Raw genomic sequence first — 20,211 nt, forward strand, 5'->3', positions numbered from 1 at the left:
ATTCTAAATTCTAAAACCCCTGTGCAATGTAGTCAACACTGCAGGGCTTGGAATACAGCCGCAATCTTTCCTGGCCTTTTGAGAGGCAAAGGCTCCCATTTGAGAGCTCTCTAAACTCTCAGACTAACACTGGGAATTCCAGTTAGAATTCAGCACTGGATTGGAGGGGACATTAGCTCAGACTGGCATGAAGAGCAGCTGCACCATAAGTATCACATCCCTCTGAGGTGGAAACCCTGTACTTCGATGTCAGTCTGGCAGGAGACCTGTAATCTTGGAGAACGGAAGGTGGGGTTATCACATGAGTGTAGTCAGCAGGAACAAGTTACTCCATGGACAACAGGTACCTGTAACACGAACATGCCTGTAGTGAGGATTTCAGTATCCAGCAGTGTTATCCTTGAACAGCTGTCTATGAGAATGGCTACCCATATGGCTCATGAATGGCTGCTTATTTTCCAGCAGAGTGTATGCTCTGCCAAGGAACAACAGTACCACAAACTCCCAATACAGGCCAAGGACATAAGCAGCAGAAAGCTCCATGGCAATGTGTAAGCAGATGAAATGTATCTGCTGAGTCCATTCAAAGACTATGCAGTACCTGAGCACAGCACTTGCCCTGATGCTGATGGGCTTAGGGGGAGAGACAGCTCCAGTGACAGAGAGCCCCATACAGGGCCACACTGGTCTTGGCCTCCCTCCCCCTATCCACCCTCAGGTAGCTGCTAGGCATTATGTAGCTTCTGAACTCCAACACAAGTATTTCAAAGTCTGACTCAGGATTTCTGCTCTGGTTGGTAGCAGATACCTGTGGCAAGGTAACACAATACATCCAAGCAAACACAGTTGGTTTTGTTCCTGGATGTCTGGTTCGCCATGGTGTGCAGATGTGGTGCTGGAAGCACCTGATGAAAACACAAGAGCTTTTCTGCATGCAGGAGACTTGGTACATCACTGCCCTCACCACCCTCCATGTTTTGCAGCAGCTGCTAAACAAAGCATAGAGTTCAAATGCAAGGGAATATTTTCTTTTTACAGGAAAAAAAAAAAAACAAATAAAAACAAACTAACAAAATTGTAACAACAAATGTTATACCCAAAGAATACTCTGGTTTCTCATCAGCCCTTCCAGTTTGAGTCATCTTATTGTCATGCACTGTGCTGCCTCATGCTTGCTTCCTCCAGCCTCACCTTCTGCAGAACCCTGACGTGACCACAGCCTTTTAGCCACGTGCTACTCAAGACTCCCTAACAGAGGGAAGTCCAGCTGCCACAATGGATTAGTGGAGACTTATTTTTCAGTGCTGCCACTGATCCAGTCCCATACTGGCATTCTGTTGCACAGTGGTTTGGCAAATGTATTTATCAAGAGGCAAAAGCTACAATGAGAAGAGGGACTTTGCTTTGCCTTCTCTCCCATGCAGTTTGTTCCTGTGAGTTAACACTGGTTTTGTCAGCTCTATTGCTCTTTCCCCCTTCAGTACTGTCCAGGTTAAGACTTTTGAGCCAGTAAGGTTGTTAATTTAATTTTGCCATCCATAGAAGCAGTGAGGCAGGTCCCGCAGTCCATGGCTGTGCTCCAATCCACTGTGACAACAGGAGCTCGGTGTCCTCCTAGGGAAAGGCAGCTCTCCAGAACCTTTTCCTCACCATTTAACTAAAAAGAAGGAAAGCATAAGATTTTAGGGAGGTACATTTCTGCAGTGGGGGCAATGCACCCGACAAGACAAGCCAAAGCCTGACAGAGACTCTGTATCTCTAAGAGCATGCAGAAAGCATGCTAAGTAAGCAGAAAATCAGAGAGATACTGAGATGTGTGTAGCACAAACAGGAAAGGAAGCTTCCAGTCTCACTACAGAAGCATGTGCTCTCAAGCAGCTCAACTTTTGACATCAACTGAACTGCAGTAACTGAACAAGGCAGGCTAAGGGCATACACTGATGAGAAGCACATAAGCCTAAGCTGTAGCTCATGTTAGTTCAAGTGCTCTGAGTGCCCCAGATGCAAAGTAAAAATTCCATCTAATCTGCCTTGCAAGAGCATGGGCATGTGATCAGCAACAATTGTTACTGAAGCATAGAAATTTGGGCACTCAGAACCATTCAGCCTTACCCTTTGTTTAATTTCAGTACACGGTAAGGGAAGAGGATCAGGCTGGCTCTAACAGAATCACCAGGCACAGAAGGCAGATTGAACATGAGCACCAGTCAACAATGATACATTTTGCACTGAACTGGCATGCATCCATATATTAAAAAAGTAATTAAAACTTTGTCCTAGTCACTTGGACACTAAAAGTTAGGCTTTAAGAAAGAGCACCAATACTCGAGCTGTAGGACCCAAACACTTGCTAAAAACACTTGTAGGACTACACACTACTAAAATGCACACTGTGTGAAACTGAGCAGCAGCTTTGGCAGAGCCAGGATGGGTATGTGCTGCTTAAGAACTTCCAGTGGCTGCTGTTGCACCCTTGTAATTAGCATAAGTTTGTATGGATACTTAAGAGCACTCCCCATCACTTCTCAGACTTACCTTAAAAATTACTCCCCCAGTAGAAGAACATGTCAACATGTAATTGCCCTCAGAGTCAAAAGCAAAAAGCCGTCCTCGTGGGAACTGGACTTGCTTGTAGCCACTGTATCCAGACAGAATAAAAGGACCTGTAGCCTCCCTGGGAAGGTCATACTCAGACACCTTCAAGCCACTTTTATGGATATTCCACTGAATAAACTAGAATGAGAAAAAGAGATGACAAAAGCTTAAAATGGAATTGACTGGGATGCAAATAGAGTTGCCTTTTTTTTTGCTTTTAAGCAAAATAGTGGGTATTCCTCACAAACAGAAGATAGCATTTTCACATCTGTACCTAAGTGGCTATATGAATAAAGCCCAGGATGCAAAGGCTGTAAGAGTTCTGTCTATCCAGGCAAAGATATGCTCTGCCTTCCTCAAGCACTACTGCCTATGTGTCCTTCCACACTGCATGCAGTACTCTGGTGAGAACTTGCTTAACTCCTCAGCCAAGGTCACTCACTGACCCACACCCCTACTGCTGAAGACTGAGGAACTGCAGAAATTGAGGTGTTTATTATAAGCAATAATGACAATTACAATAACAATTGTAAAGGGAGCTGCTGATGAGATTAATGCAAAGTGGTCAAGGACATGCTTCCCTGTGAATCCCAGATCTCAAATGTGGTCATCTCAGGGTCAGAGAAAGGTCATCCTCACACAGACTGTCTAGAAAAGGGATGTCACCAACAGCAGGATTTGCACACAAGGTCAAAGACAGCTCCAACTATTAACATATTTTTCAGCCACTCTCTCTGCAGATTGCATGGAGCAGGGTGGTACTGCACATCTAAGACTGCAGTTAGCAGCCCATGTTTCATCCAGAATCTGAGCGTATTTTAATTGTCCCCACGATACAGAGAAGACTCCAGAAGTGACCACTCTGCCAGCTGAGCAGTAGGAGGTGATCCATAGCCTACCTTGCCATCCTCGCCTATGCTGTAGACTGTGTTCTCATCATAGCTGAACTCCACGGAGTAGACTTCCCCATCATGTGCCTTCCAGCTCATGGCGCACTCGTGCTGCTGCATATCTGAGGGGAGAACCAGTACTGAACACTCCCTGTACTCACACAGAGCTGAGGTGAAGAGAGGGAGGCCTTTTATGTTCCTGATGTCTCTGTGCCAGCCCTCCAAACCAGCCTGGGGGAGCCCAATCCAGTCCCAGCACCCTGTGCCTATACTCCTGCTGTCATTTTGGACACAAAAATCATTGTCTATAATTACTGGACTCTATGGGGCTGCTCACACGCTGTCAACTGCAGGCATTCTGCATCCAAGCACCACTGGCCCTCCTCCTCCCCTTGTTATCCTGCCCATCCTCCCAGTTGCTGACTGCTCTGTCCTCCCAAAGACCTGGGACTGCAGCCTCCACCTGTGCCAGAAGCAGATTCCCCATTCAAAGGTAGGAGGCCTGAACTGCCTTTATTGCAAGGACAGGCTGAAGAGAACAAAAACCTGAGAAACACAAATTGCTCCCAAAAGGAGGACTGATGTGAAGCCCTTGCATTTAAATGGAAGGTCTCACATTAATTGCTTTCCTCACAACCCAGCCTCTAGTGGTACTGCTATCTGGCACAGCACAAGACCACATGGCTTAAGAGCAAATTCACTGTCCTCTTCAGCAGGAGACAAGCAACAAATCCAGCAGCACTACCAGGGTCTCCAGCCAATGTTCTCCAGAAAAAGTCTATGTCAATTCACTCCTGAGAGCTCCTGTGGAGACAACAGCTTCCACCTTGGTCTCCAAGCATATCCTCCCTGCTATGGGCAGCCAACTGAGGACTAGGGACCACCTCACTACTCATTTTCACAGAAAAATTTAAGTTAGAAAAGACTTCCAAAATAATCAAGCCCAACTGTTACTTTAACACTGTCAACTGCACCACTAAACTATACTCCTAAGTGCCACATCTGTTACATCTTTTAAATATTTCCAGAGAGGGTGACTCCAGCACTTTCCTGGACAGCCTGTTCCAGTGTTTGACAATGCCTTTGGTGACAGAAGTTTTCCTAACATCCAATATAACCATCCCTTGATGCTGCTTGAGACTGTTTCCTCCTGTCTGATCCCTTGTTACCTGGGAGAAGAGACTGATCAACACGTGGCTACAATCTCCTTGCAGGTACTTGTAGAAAGCAGTGAGGTGTCCCCTCAGTCTCCTTTTCCCTAAGCTAAAGAACCTCAGCTCCTGCAGCCAACTCCTCATGTGCTCCACACCCTTTACCAGCTTTGGTTTTGTTCTTTGGACACGCTCCAGCCCCACAATGTCTTTCATGCAGCGAGGGGCCCAAAACCCAACATGCTGTTTGAGGTGCAACCTCAGCAGTGCCAGGAGCACTTCCCTCATCCTGTGGCCACACTATTTGTGATACAAGCCCAGATGCCAGTCTTGGCCACCTGGCCTCACAGCTGGCTATCACCAATACCCCCAGGTCCCTTTGCACTGTACCAAAGAGACGAACAATCCCATCTGCAGCCCCGGTGACCAGAAGGTTGCCATTGTGGTTGAAGGCTGTGCAGTTAATAGCAATGGGCTCAGGCTCCAGGGAGAACTGCAGCTGGAAGGGAAAATCTGCATTAATGCTGAGAAATGGAGCTGGAGGCGTTGAACTCCAGGGGAAGGAAGAAAGATGGTATTTAGTAACAAGAACTCTGGTTTGGAGCCCTACACCTCTGATGACTACAGACTTCAAGGTCTGGCAGCAGCATTTTACTGTGACACTAAACCAGCAATTCACCTCAGCCAAGCCACAGCTTTCTTGGCCATGGCCTCAAGGTTGCAAAACCAGCTTCTGGCAGGCATTAGCTTGAGTATGTTGCTTTCTCCTACATGTCAGGGACAGCACTTCACTTAAAAACAGGGAAGGCAAGGGAAACAGCAGCAACGAAAACCTTTCAGTACAGCTCAATTGGAGAAAGCCTCAGCAAAGCATCATTCAATCCACTTGGGATACTTCCAGTCACAAACTGTGCAGCCAGGATAGAAACAAGGCCATGGACTATTCTGAAGAATTCCTCAGAAAAATCCCAACACACCAATAAAACAAAAAACTTCACCCAATCCAGCAGCTACTTACATTATTTGTTTTTATCCTGAATGTGACAGAGGGGAAAGGAGGAAGGAGGAAAAAGAAGGGTGTTGAAAAGAAAGTCAGCATAATTTAGAATGAGGGCTCCTAGACACTGAAACAGAAGACACTCATTCTCAGCAAGCAGACTGACAGAAGAAAGAAACCCAGCAAGTACCTGCTGTTTCATCGTCTTAGTGTCCCACAGCAGCAGCTTCCCAGGAACTTGGTTCATGCTTTTGCCCCCAGAGTTGATTACTGAGAAGTCAATGTGGGAGACAGGGCTCTGGGCTGCTGCAGAGCACACGAAGGAGGCACCACTTGGGCTGCAGGCAAGCGAGAGGATCCTGAAACACAGGCACATGGTCTGAATCACCTCTCTCCTGCAGCTGCCTCGAGCAAAACACTCACCTACAAGCTCTCCCATTAAGAGTCTGCAAGACAGGGTGCACTGTAAAGGAGGGCAGATTGATGTGCTTAGTTTTTGAGTGTCTCCCGTTTACCTCAACAGTTTTACACTGCTCAGGCAGGGACTGCCCTCTAGATGAAGGCTGGGTAGTCCTGCAGTTGCAGAAAAGCAGCAGGAAGATGCTTACTATTAAAGCCAACACCATTTACTTATATTTATATGCAAAAATCAGTATTCCAGAGTTACCTGGGCATGTCCTCATCAATGCTGATTTCACAGAGATTCTTCTTTGCTTCTGTGTCATAAAGACGAACTGTCCCGACCCCACTGCCAAGCAATAGCTTGAAACCAGCAAGGAAGTAGATGGAAAGAGTGTGAGTGAGGAGTACAATGATGCTGGCCAACAAGACTTAGTAATTTTTTTTCTATTTACGCATTCAGACAGCAATATTTATATTACTCCATAATGGTACATCCTGTCTTCCTGTGCAATCACACTGAGTAGGACTACCCCAAAGCCACAGAAGTCAGAGTAAAAACCCCGATTCCCAGTGAGAAAAAGATCTAATAGGCACCAAGGAATAAACACCACTTTCTAGATCATGGCTCAACTCTATGGGATGAAAAACATGTATGGAGTCTCAATATCTAGGGTTCCAAGGAAAGAGACGCTTAAGATTGGTAACTGTGTGCTAAAGAAAAAATCAAGGAGAAGCCAACTCCTTTCACCCATGGGAGGATAAAATCATCCAGAAGAGCTCACACATGCTTTATCAGTGGTGTTACAATTTCAATTAAAATTTAAGTCATGGAGAGAAGCATTATAAAAGAAAATTGAGCAAGCCAGATCTTTGTCACTTCAGTGCCTAATTTGCTGGTGAATCCTACATGTATTTCAGAATCAAGAATCTTTCCATTAGCAAGAAGGAAATTAATTCCCCAAAGCAGAAGAAACACCATCACAACAAAGAGCAACAACTGCATTGACAACTTGCTTTCTAAAAGTCAAAGAAGAGACAAGCTGTAGAATCAGCTCTTCACAGGTGGCATTTTGGGGTTAGCAAACCACACATAGTCAGAGCCAAAATGCAAAAAAATACTGCCTCATTTGCAAGCCAGCCTTCTCATACAGCCCTGTATCTGCCAAGGGAGGGCAGGAAACAGTAGCAGCAGTTCAAGGACTCAGGAATTTGTAAAATTTAAGGCTCCTCTCTAGTAACAGAACTAGAGAAAAAGGGATATAGGAAACATTTAAACTGCCATGTTATTTAAACAAGCTCCAAGCTCCTCATGCACACACAAACTCTCAGCTCTTAAGACACCAGTCTAGAACTGGACATGGAGCTTTTTTCACACTTTTTTATGCACAAGTAAAATGCCACCCTCACGACTCTGTTTCCCCTTCTCTGCTGCTGGCTCAGGGTATGACTAAAGGTCCACAGCTCTCTGCTGCAGGCCTCCCACAGGCTGCTGGACTCAGTTGCCTCTGCCTGTCTTTACAAGGTGCTATGTGATCTGTGTGAAGACAGGCAATTCTCTCAAAGGCACTACTTCTATCCTGCAGCTGTACCCACACTGCACTTCAGAATTTCTGTTTCAGGGCAAGCAGTGGTGAACTCCTTGCTCAGTACAAAGCATACACTCACTCCTTTAGTTCTTTTTAGACCCTAGAGGCTTTGGTTCCCTGTGTCCCACTAAAAGTGGAAACTAACTGCTGCCCCAATCTTATCCACAGCAGAGCTGTCTAGAAGTGAACATGCAACTCGTAACAAGAGAGCCCCAAATCACCTGCTGTGCTTCCACACGCAGACTACTCACCAGCCGATCACGCTTGGTGGCCCATTCCAGGGACAGCAACGGAGATTTGGAAATGGACGAAGCTTTCGTTTGCATTATGGGGTTAAAAGACCAGACTTTGATAACCCCATCCACATCCAAGCTGGCCACCCTCCGTCCAGAACAATCAACCCTGTGTGTAGAATGAAACTGATGGGATATTCTTCTCCCTCAAACTCTTAGATTAACCCACTAATCCTTCCTTTCCTGGCCACACACCAGCTCCTTCTGCAGGAATTAGAACTTCTTTCCACTACTTCCTGCTCACTTCACAGTAAGTGGCACAACAAAGCACATTAAGCTCCAGACATAAAGCATAATGCCCTTAAACAATACCTGCTTTCCAAAAGACTTTCTTCCTGGCTGGCATTGCCCAATCACAAATATTTCTGTCCAAAAATCTCTGTCCTTTCTCACATGTAGCACAAGCTACATGCTACTTTCAGTGACACCAACTTGACAGCCCAAAAACTGCGAGTACATGCCCAATGTGCTGGACACAACAGAGGCTGGGAGAAAGAGGGCAGACACAGCTGATCCTTCTGCAGAGGCTTCTACAGGACAGCCCCCTCTGCCAGTGCATTACCTGCAGTACATGATGGATGAATGGTGCTCCCCATACTCCTCCTGGCTCAGGACGATGAAAGGCTGCTCCTGCCGAACCCCCACAGCCTCTGCACTGCTGCCAGGCATTTTGGTTGAAGTCTCTGTTTGCTCAGCGTGCAGCTCTGAGCATGGTTCTGCCTCAGCTGTGTTAGTATCTGTTTTCTTCTCAGCACTTTGGCCCTGAAGGAAGAAATCCTGTGTGAAATACAAGGAAGCAGCTCCATATCAAGCTCCTCAGCTACCCCAGCCTGCTGGGAGGGAAAAAAAACCAAACTGCAACAAAATCGAAGCATTGTCAGCCGAACACTCCTTCTGCCAGGGATCTTTCTGAGTACAAGGACCATGTGTTGCACAACTGCACTATTTAGTATGACTTGCTTAGTTGTTGAGTCCCTTATATCCCACTCCAAGTGCCCAGCTACATACTTTCCTGTAAGAATTAAAAGAACTGCAATATTTCTGGCATACCTCAGCCAATATCAGAGGCCCATTTATATGCCATTAGAGCACAGATTCACAAGAAAATCAACATTTCCAGGAATTCTTGCATTCAGCAATATAAGTTAAGTCTGTATAATATGCAGTTCAGCAAACTGTACAAAAACTTGGCTCTCAAGCCCCAGTAGAGCTGACACATGAGTCCAAAAGCTTAAAACCCAATTTGACAGGGCAGACAGAATAAAGGGAGTTTTAGGAAGTGACAGTATCTGGATAAGATCTGCACTGCAGAAATATTTGGAAACAGCTTAGTCTTCCCTTGCCACCAGAAGTTGAACAAGAAGCAGATACAGCACATAAGGTGGAAAACCATCTGCTAGCATTCTTTTCATAAAGCATCCTCTGAAAGTTAAGTGTCCCCAAAATGGTATTGGTATTGATGGTTATGAATTCCTGTTCTGTAACACATGCTTGCCTAATTTACAGTAGCTTCTCATCAGGACCAATGGATCAAGCACTGCATAATGAAATCATCTGAAATCACAGAGCTGGAAAAGACTGGGAAACAAATCCAGTAATTAGTCTGCTAGTTACAGTGAATGACACTCCTGTGAAAGAAAACAGTGCCGCTTTCAGTTTCCTTTTTGCTCACATGCTTTGAGACAAGTTAAAGAGCATCAAGCTTCCTCAAGAGCACCAATCTTTACACAGCCCAAAAATCACTGCCTTAACACGGAACAGTCTAGAAAAAGGGAAGTGAAAGGAAACTTACTGGGAAATTGGGCTTTGCAGTTTTCCAACCAATGTGAAAGTGTTTTAGATGAACCATGAATAAAAAGGTTCTCTGAAGGCCTTGAATGCTGATTGATAGAGTAACATCTCTTTAACCAGCACTCCCACACACAGAACAGCCACACACTGGCCAACAGGCAACAGTCCCTCAGCACTGCCTCTCCACAAGGCAGAATGCCTCATACAGACAAAATAACAATGGCTGAGATGCTGCCTGTGCTCTGTATTTTTTGACAAGATGGCTGCTGAAAGCCAGACAACACACAGGTGTACAGAAGTAGTGTGCTGACCTTCAGCAGTTAAAATCCAGGACACAGTTTTATTATTTCATTAGATTTTAAAACAGGGCACACCCCCAGGTAAAACTGCAACAATAAAGTACAAAAAACTCCAAGAAGCAAATGTTGCTAGGAAAGCAAGTTCCATTCCTATCCAGGAAAATTTTATATTAGTATTCATTGTCCCACACAGAGCCTGTAAAAATCAGCACAAGAACCTACAGGAAGAGAACTCATCCACTTTTGCTGGATGAGTGAGCCAAGCTCATTACCAATGAGAAATAGGGATTTTAAGAAGGTATTTAAACACAATCATTAAAAGCGAATGAATCCTCAGTGAAGCCTCAGGAGCAGGCGGTGAAAAGCATGGAGACAATAGACAATTCTTCCACCTGAAATGCCAACACTGATTAACTTCCAGGGACACAGAAATAAACCAAGTGAAGAAGGAGTTGATTAACTACAGACATGAACCTTTGATACAGTTATTTCTAACTAGCAATTCCGAAGCTTAAAGGAAACACTTGCACTTGTTTTACCCCTTAGTTTTACAGAAATACAAGCCTTCTGCTTCCCAGCCCTGCAGTGCTGACCAGTACCTGGAAGGTCCCTTTTGACAACAGTTCCTTCCTTTCTTTCCCATGCTCTTGCAAGCGCTTCTGCCGCTGCTGCAGGGAGCTGGACTCGCCTGCCACTAAACCACTGAAGTGGCTCTTCCCATCCTTAGAGCTCACGGTTCCTTCTTTTCCTTTGGCACCCTGGAAAGCAGAGAAGTGACTGGGCAAAGTTATGCTTCCAGTAGGCTGCAGAACAAAGAGCAAAAGAAGTAGCAAAGCAACAGAGCACCTGCAAGGGCTCCACAAACTCTTAGTTAACAATAGCTGTTCTTGTGCTGCATTCAGGCCCAGCATACATTTGCAAGGCAGGACATTTAATTTTTCAGGTGGAAGCAGAAGCTTGGAGCAGTGCCGTGGCGCAAGTTAACTCCTTGGAGACTGAGCAACTTTCAGCTGAGGATTACCTGGTGATTTGTTGGTTCTTTCTTCACTAGCAGCATACTGCTAGTCTGCACTGGAGAAGCCCCACTTGAATGGGTTGGTCTGGAAGGGCCCTTTTTACTTTGGGAGAGAAAGGAGGACAGAAAGCCTCCGCGGGACTGAAGAGAATGTGCTGTACTCCTCTGATTGCAGGTCATATCACTAATGAAAAAACAAAACACCACCAAACAGAATATGAAAGTGTAGCAAGGCAACCTGCCCAAAGACCACCCAGCTGAGTGAAGTGGCAGCTGTTTGAACCACTGGAAGACAGATGTTCATTTCCAAGCCAGTGCACCACTATGCAGTAAAACCCTATTTGAAGATATCCTCTTAGTGCCTGGAGCAGGTCATTACAGTTACTGTAACCAAAAGCTCACTTCTCAGAGATGCCACTGAGACAGTGAGCTCAAACTGCTGCTGAATCCGCTTTAGAACTACCTAAAACTCCTTCCACTCCATCTGGTTTGTTTAGAAAGACTCTAAGGGAAAGGCAGGGGAATTCAGATTGCTGTAGAACTTATTAAGATGGGATTCCCAATTCAAAGCATAAAACAGACCTACTTTGAGAGACATTCAGCATCCAGTATTTCACTGAACACGCTTTGATAAACAGCAGGTTATGTTCAACAATTTTATGGCACAAGCCTTCAATATCTCAAAATCCAGACCCAAAGGAAATAAGAGAGCTACAGACCATTTCTATGATTATAAACACCTCCCTTCTCAGTCCACAATGCCAAGAGCAGCAGCTGCTTCCCAGAACATAACTGTCTGACCTCACTGTGCTACAGCTTCCTCTGAGAGCAGAGTGGCAGCAAGGGCAAGGGGAATACAATAATCTTCACTGTCTCGATCCACTCTGCAAGGATGGAACTATTCTACCAAAGCTGGGCTTTGAGTTAAGCAGAGACACAAAAATAAGCAACTGAACTGGTCCCCAGACTAAGAGATAAGCTGCACATGCAAGAAATGCCACTTCTTAGGCAAGTTTTTCTAATTCAAATGGACAAAAATAAATACAGGAATAAATTACCCCATCCCTCATGTCACACTCCTCCATCCATGTGGATAGCATCAGGGCTTTCCAGAGAGTTAAAAAAAAACATATCACAAACTAAACTCTGGAGCCTGTACTGTGCAAAGACTGCAGAGCTGTCCCCAAGATAGTTCAATAAACACTTAGTCTATTTAATCAGACAAATTTTAGATTAAAACATTCTGTGTGTAGTACCTGCTACAACTTCTATCTGTCACTGGCAACAGGATAGTTTAATCAATCCTATTCCTGTCCTGGGGTAAAAAAATAACAGTTAAAGAAGCTGTATCACTGTGTATGTTGCCTAATTTCCAGAGATAGGCACAAAGTAGATGTAGACACAAAATACACTTTTAACTGCAGCAAGTTCATGGGGAAATCTGAGCCTCACAGAAGAGAAGCTCCTTTTCCCTTGACTTTGCAAAAGCAAGAAAACATCTCTGTGTAAGAAGAATCCATTTGGGTCATACAGTAAATAACAGTACAAAACAACACAGGGCATTCACCTATGGCACTGCAGGCACTCAAGTAAATTGGAATCAGGAGCCAATCCACTTCATTTGAGCAATACTGCAGGTACTGCACTGCTGCCAGTGCCCTGGATGCCCAGAACACCTTGGTGTAATAATGGCAGCAGAGCAGAATCACTTCCATGCGTGCTTGGGCTCTCACTGGTTTTCAAGAACCTCCCAAAAGATGGGAGAGACACCTGTCATGAATTCCATTAAACCTACTTAGGTCACCATAATGTCTGCCTGGATGTCTTTCTGCACTGAATCCCAGGGCAGTGCACATGGAAATGACCCTCCAGGAACCTCCCTGACCCAACAAAAGCAGCAGAGCCTGTCGCCAGCTCTTCTCCTGCAGGCACTCACAGCTCAGAGTCCCCTAGTCGATCCATGTTGGCCACATATGCAGGCAGCTTGTGATGCATTACTGCTTGTTCCACCTCCAATTCCTCTTTCTTCATGCGGGAGGATTCAGCCTGCAGAGCAAACAGCTAGGACAGGAGAAAAGAGCCAAGTAAACACAGGGTCACTGAGATTCACCTCCTTCCCACTCACTGAAGTTGTTTACTCCTTTTATTTCAACAGCTCTAGAAGGGCGGGGAAGGAAAAAAGTTGCTCTGACTGGCTGAGCACCACATTAGTCCAATTAGTCAAAACAATTAGTACTTTAGGCACATGAAACTGGAGCCTACTTAAAGCCCTTCATTCCTCTCCTGGGGCTGGCTGTGGGACATTAGTGGTGCTGGGAAACAAGAGCTGGGCAGGGCAGAGCTTACAGCCCCTCTCCTGCAGGCAGTCTGAGGCCAGGGCAATGCAGGCACAGAGCCTACAAGGTAATCTTCTTCCCACAGCCAAGGGTTTGCTCAACTGGCAGGGTGCACCAAGGTCAGTGAAACCAGGTCAGCCTGAAATCCAGCTCCATACCCTGTGCAACTCCTTCCCAAGCATGACAGTGAGATTTATCTCCACATTATGGAGAAAGAAAACCATCTCTTTTTCCCTTTAGTAGAGAGGAACCTCAGGATGCAGCTTTATGGAACAGATGTGGTTTATGCCTGTGACTCTTACACAAAGAGTTCCTCAGGCTTTTCTGTTTCTGTACATTTGTTTTTCAGATATATTTATTTTTCTTTTTAACACAATATTTAAGGAAAGAAAATACAGGAAGAAAAATGAGCTTTAGAAATCTAGCTCACTATTTATGTATTTGCATTGTTTCAGCAGAATAGAACAGAATCACTACTTAATTTCAGCTAGCATCACTATTTATTGGCATCCTTTCTTAAAACCTGTATTCTAGAGGTCGCTGGTTCCCCCTCTGACCTGAGGAGTTGACTAAAAGGGAAAGTCCAGTTTTACTGCTGTTGATTTGCCAAAAAACTTTTATCCAGACTGCAAATGGTATCAGCCAACATGCAAAACACAAACCATAGGTTTATTCTGACTAAAAGTAAATACAAAATTTGAGGAAATAAAAGCTCTGTTGCAAAACATACCTCATCCTCTGTCCCTATTCACTGACCACCTTTGCAGAACCCTCCTGTCAATGTTTGACTGACCTTCTAACTCCATACAGTACACAGTGACAAATCTTGGGTTTTTTCCTGAAAAACGGCCTCCTTTTTTGAAATCAATTATTCTATTTTACTTCTATTTCTAGGACAGTGTTGAACAGCTATTAAAACAGTACAAACAGAAAACACAACATACAACAATGTTTTGTAACACAGGAGGTAAAGCACAAACTTTACTGAAATATTTATACAGAAAGAGCTTTTCTTGGTATGTTTGAGGAAGCGAAATTAAAGTTCTGCTTACATGAATAATCCTTCCTACTTGCATGTGACCATCCACATATGATCTAGAGTTTAAATCTTAAACTTCAGATTTCACACATTTCTCTAACAGAAGTTATATGTGGAAAGGACTGACCCATGTTATACCCTTTCCCTAAGTATCTGCTGATAACACTGTCAAACACAAGACATGGAGCTGGGCAACACTTTCTCTGAACTAACAGACCCTTCTTATGGTTTACTGTAAGATCTCGACTTGGGAAACAGACATTCACAATATTTCCACTAGCTGGTCTAAATTGCTTTAAGTACATATCAAACATGGTGAAGGGGCCATTTCAGAAGTAACAGTTTCTGTCTCTGCCAGAATTTACTAACCATTTCTATTGCTTCTGTTTCTCTATCTGCTAAAATCTGGAAGTGATTGCATACTATTCACAAAATCAGCCATACTTCCTTTCCAACCCATTCTATAACTCTACAACATACATCCCTAACCCGCTGCCAGTTTCACCTTGTTTTGACTTTGCAGTGTAACAGAAAATGAGTTTGTATAGTATGCAGTCACCTGTCAGACAGCACAGGGAGGGGAGACAATCACCTTCAGCAGAGGGACAGGAATATCCTAAACAGACATTTCACAATATGATCACAATCCTAACTTTGCTGGAAACAACTGAAAGATAAATCAAAATAAATCAAAAGACTTAAAGAATCTGCCTTAGAATAACTGCACCAAACAGAACAAAGTTCTCAAATGGATGGAATCAATTTTACAAAACTCACATCACACAGTCAGCAGCTAAAGAGTGATCTCAGTTCTGACCTTATGCCGCAACGATTCATTTTCTTCTTGTATGAGACTGGTCCTGAGACATTCAGCTTCAAAGTTCAGTATGACTGGAACTGGTAAGCAATGTTAAAGAAAATCAAGGCAATAACTTGTGTGCACCTGGCTTAATTCTAAAAGCCAGCACTCCGTACTGGCCATTTCTCTGTAAAAACAAAGCTGACCAGTCCATAAAATTAGCAAAAAGTATGTGCACGACCAGAAGATTAGCAGCTAAACTATTTCATGTGGACTTTGCAAGGATTTTTAGATTATTTCTTTTTAGAGTCAGAAGTGGAGGGCAAGACGGGTTCTATTACTGCTTTACTGTACACTGAAGAAACAGTTCAAGATGAGCTGTATTCCAGCTGCAGCATCATCACCAAACAAGACAGAACTCTGTAGCATGCCGCTAAAAACTTATTCCTGCCAAAAATCAACTGCTCTATTATAATGAGCTGTCACTAGGCAATGTTGTGAACATAATGTACCCAAAGAAGGATCTAACAGAAGATGCCAGTACAGTTATGGATTATGACCCAAGGTTGTATGACTGTTTTGTACTATGTCAAGCAAAGAGTAAAACCATTTCAGAACAAGATGTGCACAAGATTTCTAGTCACTAGCATCGGGATGATTCAGCACCACCGACAACCACAATTGTTTTGCTCAGGGAATACAACATATCATCAGATAATTGAGCAGTAACTATTATTACTAGCAGTAACACCCTCTGGTAAACACCAACTTCTATTAAGTCCTGGCTGTAAAAAATCACCTGAAAGCAGGAAGTTCCATAGTATTATATCCTTGGCATAACTGTTGAAAGATTAACACCAGGGCAAGGGAGATTGCAAAGCTGCAAAGAAGGATATGCATGCACTGAAATAAGACGCTCAGGAAGTTGTGCAGAGACACGATGAATGTATCTGCCCACTGGCGTGAGAAATAGGTAGCAAAGGTGGGGTTGGAGTCTGGAGCAGGGAGGAAGGGCAGGACAAACCAATCCTTCCACTCTGCCTGGTTCTGGAGCTCGGAGGCCTGCTTGAGGAAAAACTCCTGTGCCTTGTCATTGCGGCCATTCTGAAACACAGCAAGAAGAACAGGGTTCACACTTCCGTTAATGCCACCAGATTAGATGGAGAAACATTTGCTTTTTGTTATGAACACAACTATTTTCACCACCCTGACACATCAAGCGGTTAGTTACAGATTCACCAGGAAGAAAAAGAAACCCAAATATGGCAGGGGAAGCTCACAAATGCACTTAATCCAACCTTCTTTCTAGTCACCAGAATCCTGTTTAAAGGCTGAGACCAACTGAACCAAACACACTGGTTTCAGTTAGACCAGTGCAGAGTGCACTGACATGAGCATTCATATACAGGACCAAAGGATAATTCAAATTACTTAAGTCTACAGCACATGCACCTTGAAAAGGTTTCCAACTGACACATTATTCAGACAGGACTGTCACACCTCAGGGTAAGCACATGGCAAAACAAACCATGAAAAAGCACACTTCTAGAAAGATGTATTAGATTTTGACTCTTCCACTAACACCTGGATCTTCAGTCACGAAATGGAACCAAGAAGAATCAAGGGGAGAATATACTCCATTGAATTCCCAGAGTTTGAACAGAAAAAATCTCTGTTGCACTTTAAGCTCATTATTTTCTGTTCTATTCAAAGCAAGCAAAAAGACATTTATTTTCTCTTCCACATTTCCTTGTTCCAGTTTGAACCTTGTGTTCTCTGCCAGTATCTAAGTTAACTGAGCAGGACTGAGCTAGCAGTACTGTTATCCTTTCTGAGAGAAACCTGTCTTTATGTGAGTGTGAATACCTTGCACCCAGCAAACCACGTTTCCCTGCTGCCCGAGTTTCCCTGTCCTGCACACAAGCTTGTCATGTGAGTCTGCATCAAACTCCACACCACACTCCTGACCATGACACACGAACTCCTTGTTCCTAACCCAGCAGGCCTGGCACAGGCTCACAAAGGCAGTTTACTGCTTTGGTTTCAGAGACCAGGACCTTTATAAAGTAGCCAAAAAATCAAGCAGTACCTGAATAGCATGGACCAGGTAGTACCGGAATAAGCTGGTTTTCAGCTTGTTCACCGTTGGCCGGTACACGTCTTCCAAACGGCTGAACAGGCGTCGGTCCAGATAGCTCCAGTAATCCCGCAGGGCAGCCAGATCGTAGCTCTGAACAAACTGCTGCAGCTGCTCCACTATCTTATCCACCTAAAGAGGCAACACGGGAAGACTTCACTCATGGGAGGGCTCTTGAGGCACAAGACTTTCCGTAACTTAGTGCTCAGAAGCTTGAACTGCTTTCACTGTGCAATGCTTATGCATTAGCTATTTTCTAATCCTGGAAACACTCTGATTTTTGCATTAGCGTTCTTCCACTCTGCAGCACTTTGCAAATGAAGGAAAAAGAAATATGACAGAGCATAGCCAAACAGATTTTGACAGAAATATCACATTCCTTGAACCCAACTGATGGATTTTTTTGCAAGTAAGCAAAACTTTCCACATCCTTTGAAAGTCTGTTGATAATAATTTTTAAAAAAATAATGTGATTAAATATTTCAAACTCAAGTGCAGCACCTGAAAAAAAGTACTATTTTTAGACTAAAAGGAAAAATACTTGCATTTAGCCAACAGAAAGAGGAAGTCAGTTCTGCTCCATTGCAATTTTTGAAGTACCTTTATCTTTAGTAACATCATCTACTAACAAGGCAAGCATAAAATTTTGCAGAAGAATTTTTTTGTCATTATGTCTCTTTGGAAATCATTTCTGCAATATGAATAAGGCAAAATGGTGGTGTGGGAATAGATTTTTTGTTCAGTGGTTTCTGACGGCAAAGACAGGCATAAGAAAAAGAAAAAACTGCATCCCATATAAAATTAAACTAAGGTTGTTTAATATGTGGTTTGCTCTTCCCTCATCACTTAGGACATACCCAAATTTTATCTCTGTAGCATCCTTCAGATATAGAAAACTGAAGTTTGTGACCCCAGCAGACCCTTCTTGGACAACAATTCAGATTAAGTCACCAGCAAAGTACGGGTGTTTTAAAAAATAAAAGCAACATGCTTTATTAATGATAAAAGTAGTGCTTACATTGCTGGTCAAAGAAAAATCTGACTGTTCAAAGCACTACCTTCGGTGCCCAAAACTGTTGCTACAGGAACAAGAAGCTCACGCAATGGACTGAAACTGTATTTCTGAGACTGGCAAATTCTGCGCCGATCTCCACGCGTTAGCCAAGGCAGCTGGTACTCAAGACATACAAACTAACGAGCGGAGCTCCGCTGGATAAAAATCTCATGACCGAGAAAAGATGCAGGCAAAGGAATGTCTTCCTGCCCTCTCGGTCCGCGGGTCTCCTCGGTTCTTCTCGCCTGGAAGCCGAGAATCCGCTGGCGGTCCCCGCGGGTCGGACGCAGGGTCCCCCCAGGGCCGGGCTGGGAGCGGCGGGGGGCGGCTGCCGGAGCCGCACGGCAGGCGAGGGGATGGAGCCGCCCTGGAGCCGAGCGGGAGGGGAGCCTTCAAGCGGCTCCAGCCCCGCCGGGAGGCTGCGTCCCTAAGCGGCGGCAGGGCAGGGCGGCCCGGGCGGCTCCGGGATGCGGGTCCCGCCTGTGCGGCCGGCCGGGCCCCGCGCCCAGCCCAGCCCAGCCCAGCGGGGCCGGGCCCCGCTCTCCGGGGAAGCGCGGAGGCTCCGAGGGCTCCCCGGGCGCCAGGCCCGCTCCCCTCGCCCAGCCCCTGGAGCGCGAAGCGGCGCCCGCGGCCCGCGTCCTCCTAGGGGTGCGCCCGCGCCCAGAGCCCCGCCGGGAACGGGGATGCGGTCGCCGCTCACCCGGAAACCCTTCTCCCGGTCCGCCTTGATTTCGGCGTCCAGCTGCTTCAGGGCGGCGGTGAAGCCGCGGAAGAGCAGATACTCCCGCACCAGCTCGTCCGTGCGCTCCGCTGCCGCCGCCATGGGGGCCCCGCGGCGCCGCGGCACCGCCCGCCCACGGGGGGCGGGGCGGGGCGGGGATGGCCCGGCCCAGACCAGCCCCAAACGGGACTACAGCTCCCAGCGTGCCTTGCCCGCCTCTTCCCTGCCCCACGCTCCACCCCGCTGGAGCGTCGAGCCCGCGTTTTTCCCGCCTTCTGATTGGTCGCCGCCGGGAGCCGGCTGGGTGCCGATTGGCCGTCCGCCACGTGCGGCTGGTGTTGCTTGGCGCGGGCGGCAGAGGCGCGGCGGCGTTGGGGGCGGGGCCCGGGCGGTGCCAATGGATTGATTGATGGATGGGTGGATGCGTGGATGGATTGGTAGACGGAGCGAGCGGGCGCGTCCAGTGGCTCCCGGCGCGGCCCCTCACGGGCTTCCCCCGGCCGGCCCGTGCCTCCCGACCTCAGAAGGAGCAGCAGGGGCGGGCACTCTTACCTCTGGGCTGTGCTTGCGGTCGGTAGCGAGGCAGGGGGCATTAATCCAGTGGAAAGCCGGGAAGGGCTTTCCAGGCGGGCGCCTCAGGCTGTGTCAGGCCCGGCTGGGCCTGGATCTGGCCCTCTCGTGCAAGAGTATGTCTGGTATCGTTGCCCACACCAATGTGTCACAGTTTATTGGGAAAAAAAAATGTTCTATGTTGTAAAGAAGCCTGTCATTTAGCAACATCGGTGGGAGCAGAGGAGCCTTAGTGCTTTGTGAAGCCAAGCCCTGGATTTTCCATGGAAATGAAACACAAAGCATTGTAGGGAATGGTGCAGGAGATGGGAGGCTGGCTTCAGCTGGGTTGCTGTTAATTGTTAGTGGTGAATTAGGTTTTAGTAAGTACTTAACAGGCAGGTATGTTTCAGGCAAAGAAAATATTTCAAACTCCATGATTTTCTACAGAAAGATAAGCTCTTGTCAGGCAGATTTTTTTTTTTCTTTTTGTCTATCCACTGTGCAGGCTGTAAGATTTCTTTCCCTTCAGTTAGCTATTTATTCAGTATAAATAA

The 20,211-nt window shown here is 45.7% G+C and overlaps 1 protein-coding gene across 1 annotated transcript; it reads right to left on the reverse strand.

The window, feature by feature from the left end:
- Window positions 1–1,012: 1,012 nt before the first annotated feature.
- Window positions 1,013–19,237, reverse strand: WDR91 (WD repeat domain 91). Its single transcript, XM_041474441.1, has 15 exons — window positions 19,085–19,237; window positions 17,283–17,462; window positions 16,090–16,297; window positions 15,212–15,294; window positions 12,956–13,080; window positions 11,026–11,203; window positions 10,604–10,762; window positions 8,477–8,676; window positions 7,873–8,023; window positions 6,301–6,395; window positions 5,824–5,992; window positions 5,027–5,135; window positions 3,495–3,607; window positions 2,536–2,733; window positions 1,013–1,657 (listed from the first exon to the last, which is right to left on the reverse strand). The coding sequence occupies exons 1-15, from the start codon at window positions 19,205–19,207 to the stop codon at window positions 1,493–1,495; spliced, it is 2,256 nt and encodes a 751-aa protein (XP_041330375.1). The 5' UTR covers window positions 19,208–19,237; the 3' UTR covers window positions 1,013–1,492.
- Between the last annotated feature and the right edge of the window lie 974 nt (window positions 19,238–20,211).

The sequence above is a fragment of the Pyrgilauda ruficollis genome, unplaced genomic scaffold, assembly GCF_017590135.1.
Source record: "Pyrgilauda ruficollis isolate IOZ18807 unplaced genomic scaffold, ASM1759013v1 scaffold32, whole genome shotgun sequence".
Classification (NCBI taxonomy): Eukaryota; Metazoa; Chordata; class Aves; order Passeriformes; family Passeridae; genus Pyrgilauda; species Pyrgilauda ruficollis.

Coding starts and splice junctions, on each gene's coding strand:
- WDR91 (XM_041474441.1), bottom strand. CDS start 19,207: ATGGCGGCGGCAGCGGAGCGCACGGACGAGCTGGTGCGGGAGTATCTG. Junction 16,298..17,282: donor ACCTGGTCCATGCTATTCAG/GTACTGCTTGAT, acceptor GCTGTGTTTCAG/AATGGCCGCAATGACAAGGC. Junction 15,295..16,089: donor CGTCTTATTTCAGTGCATGC/ATATCCTTCTTT, acceptor AACATTGCTTAC/CAGTTCCAGTCATACTGAAC.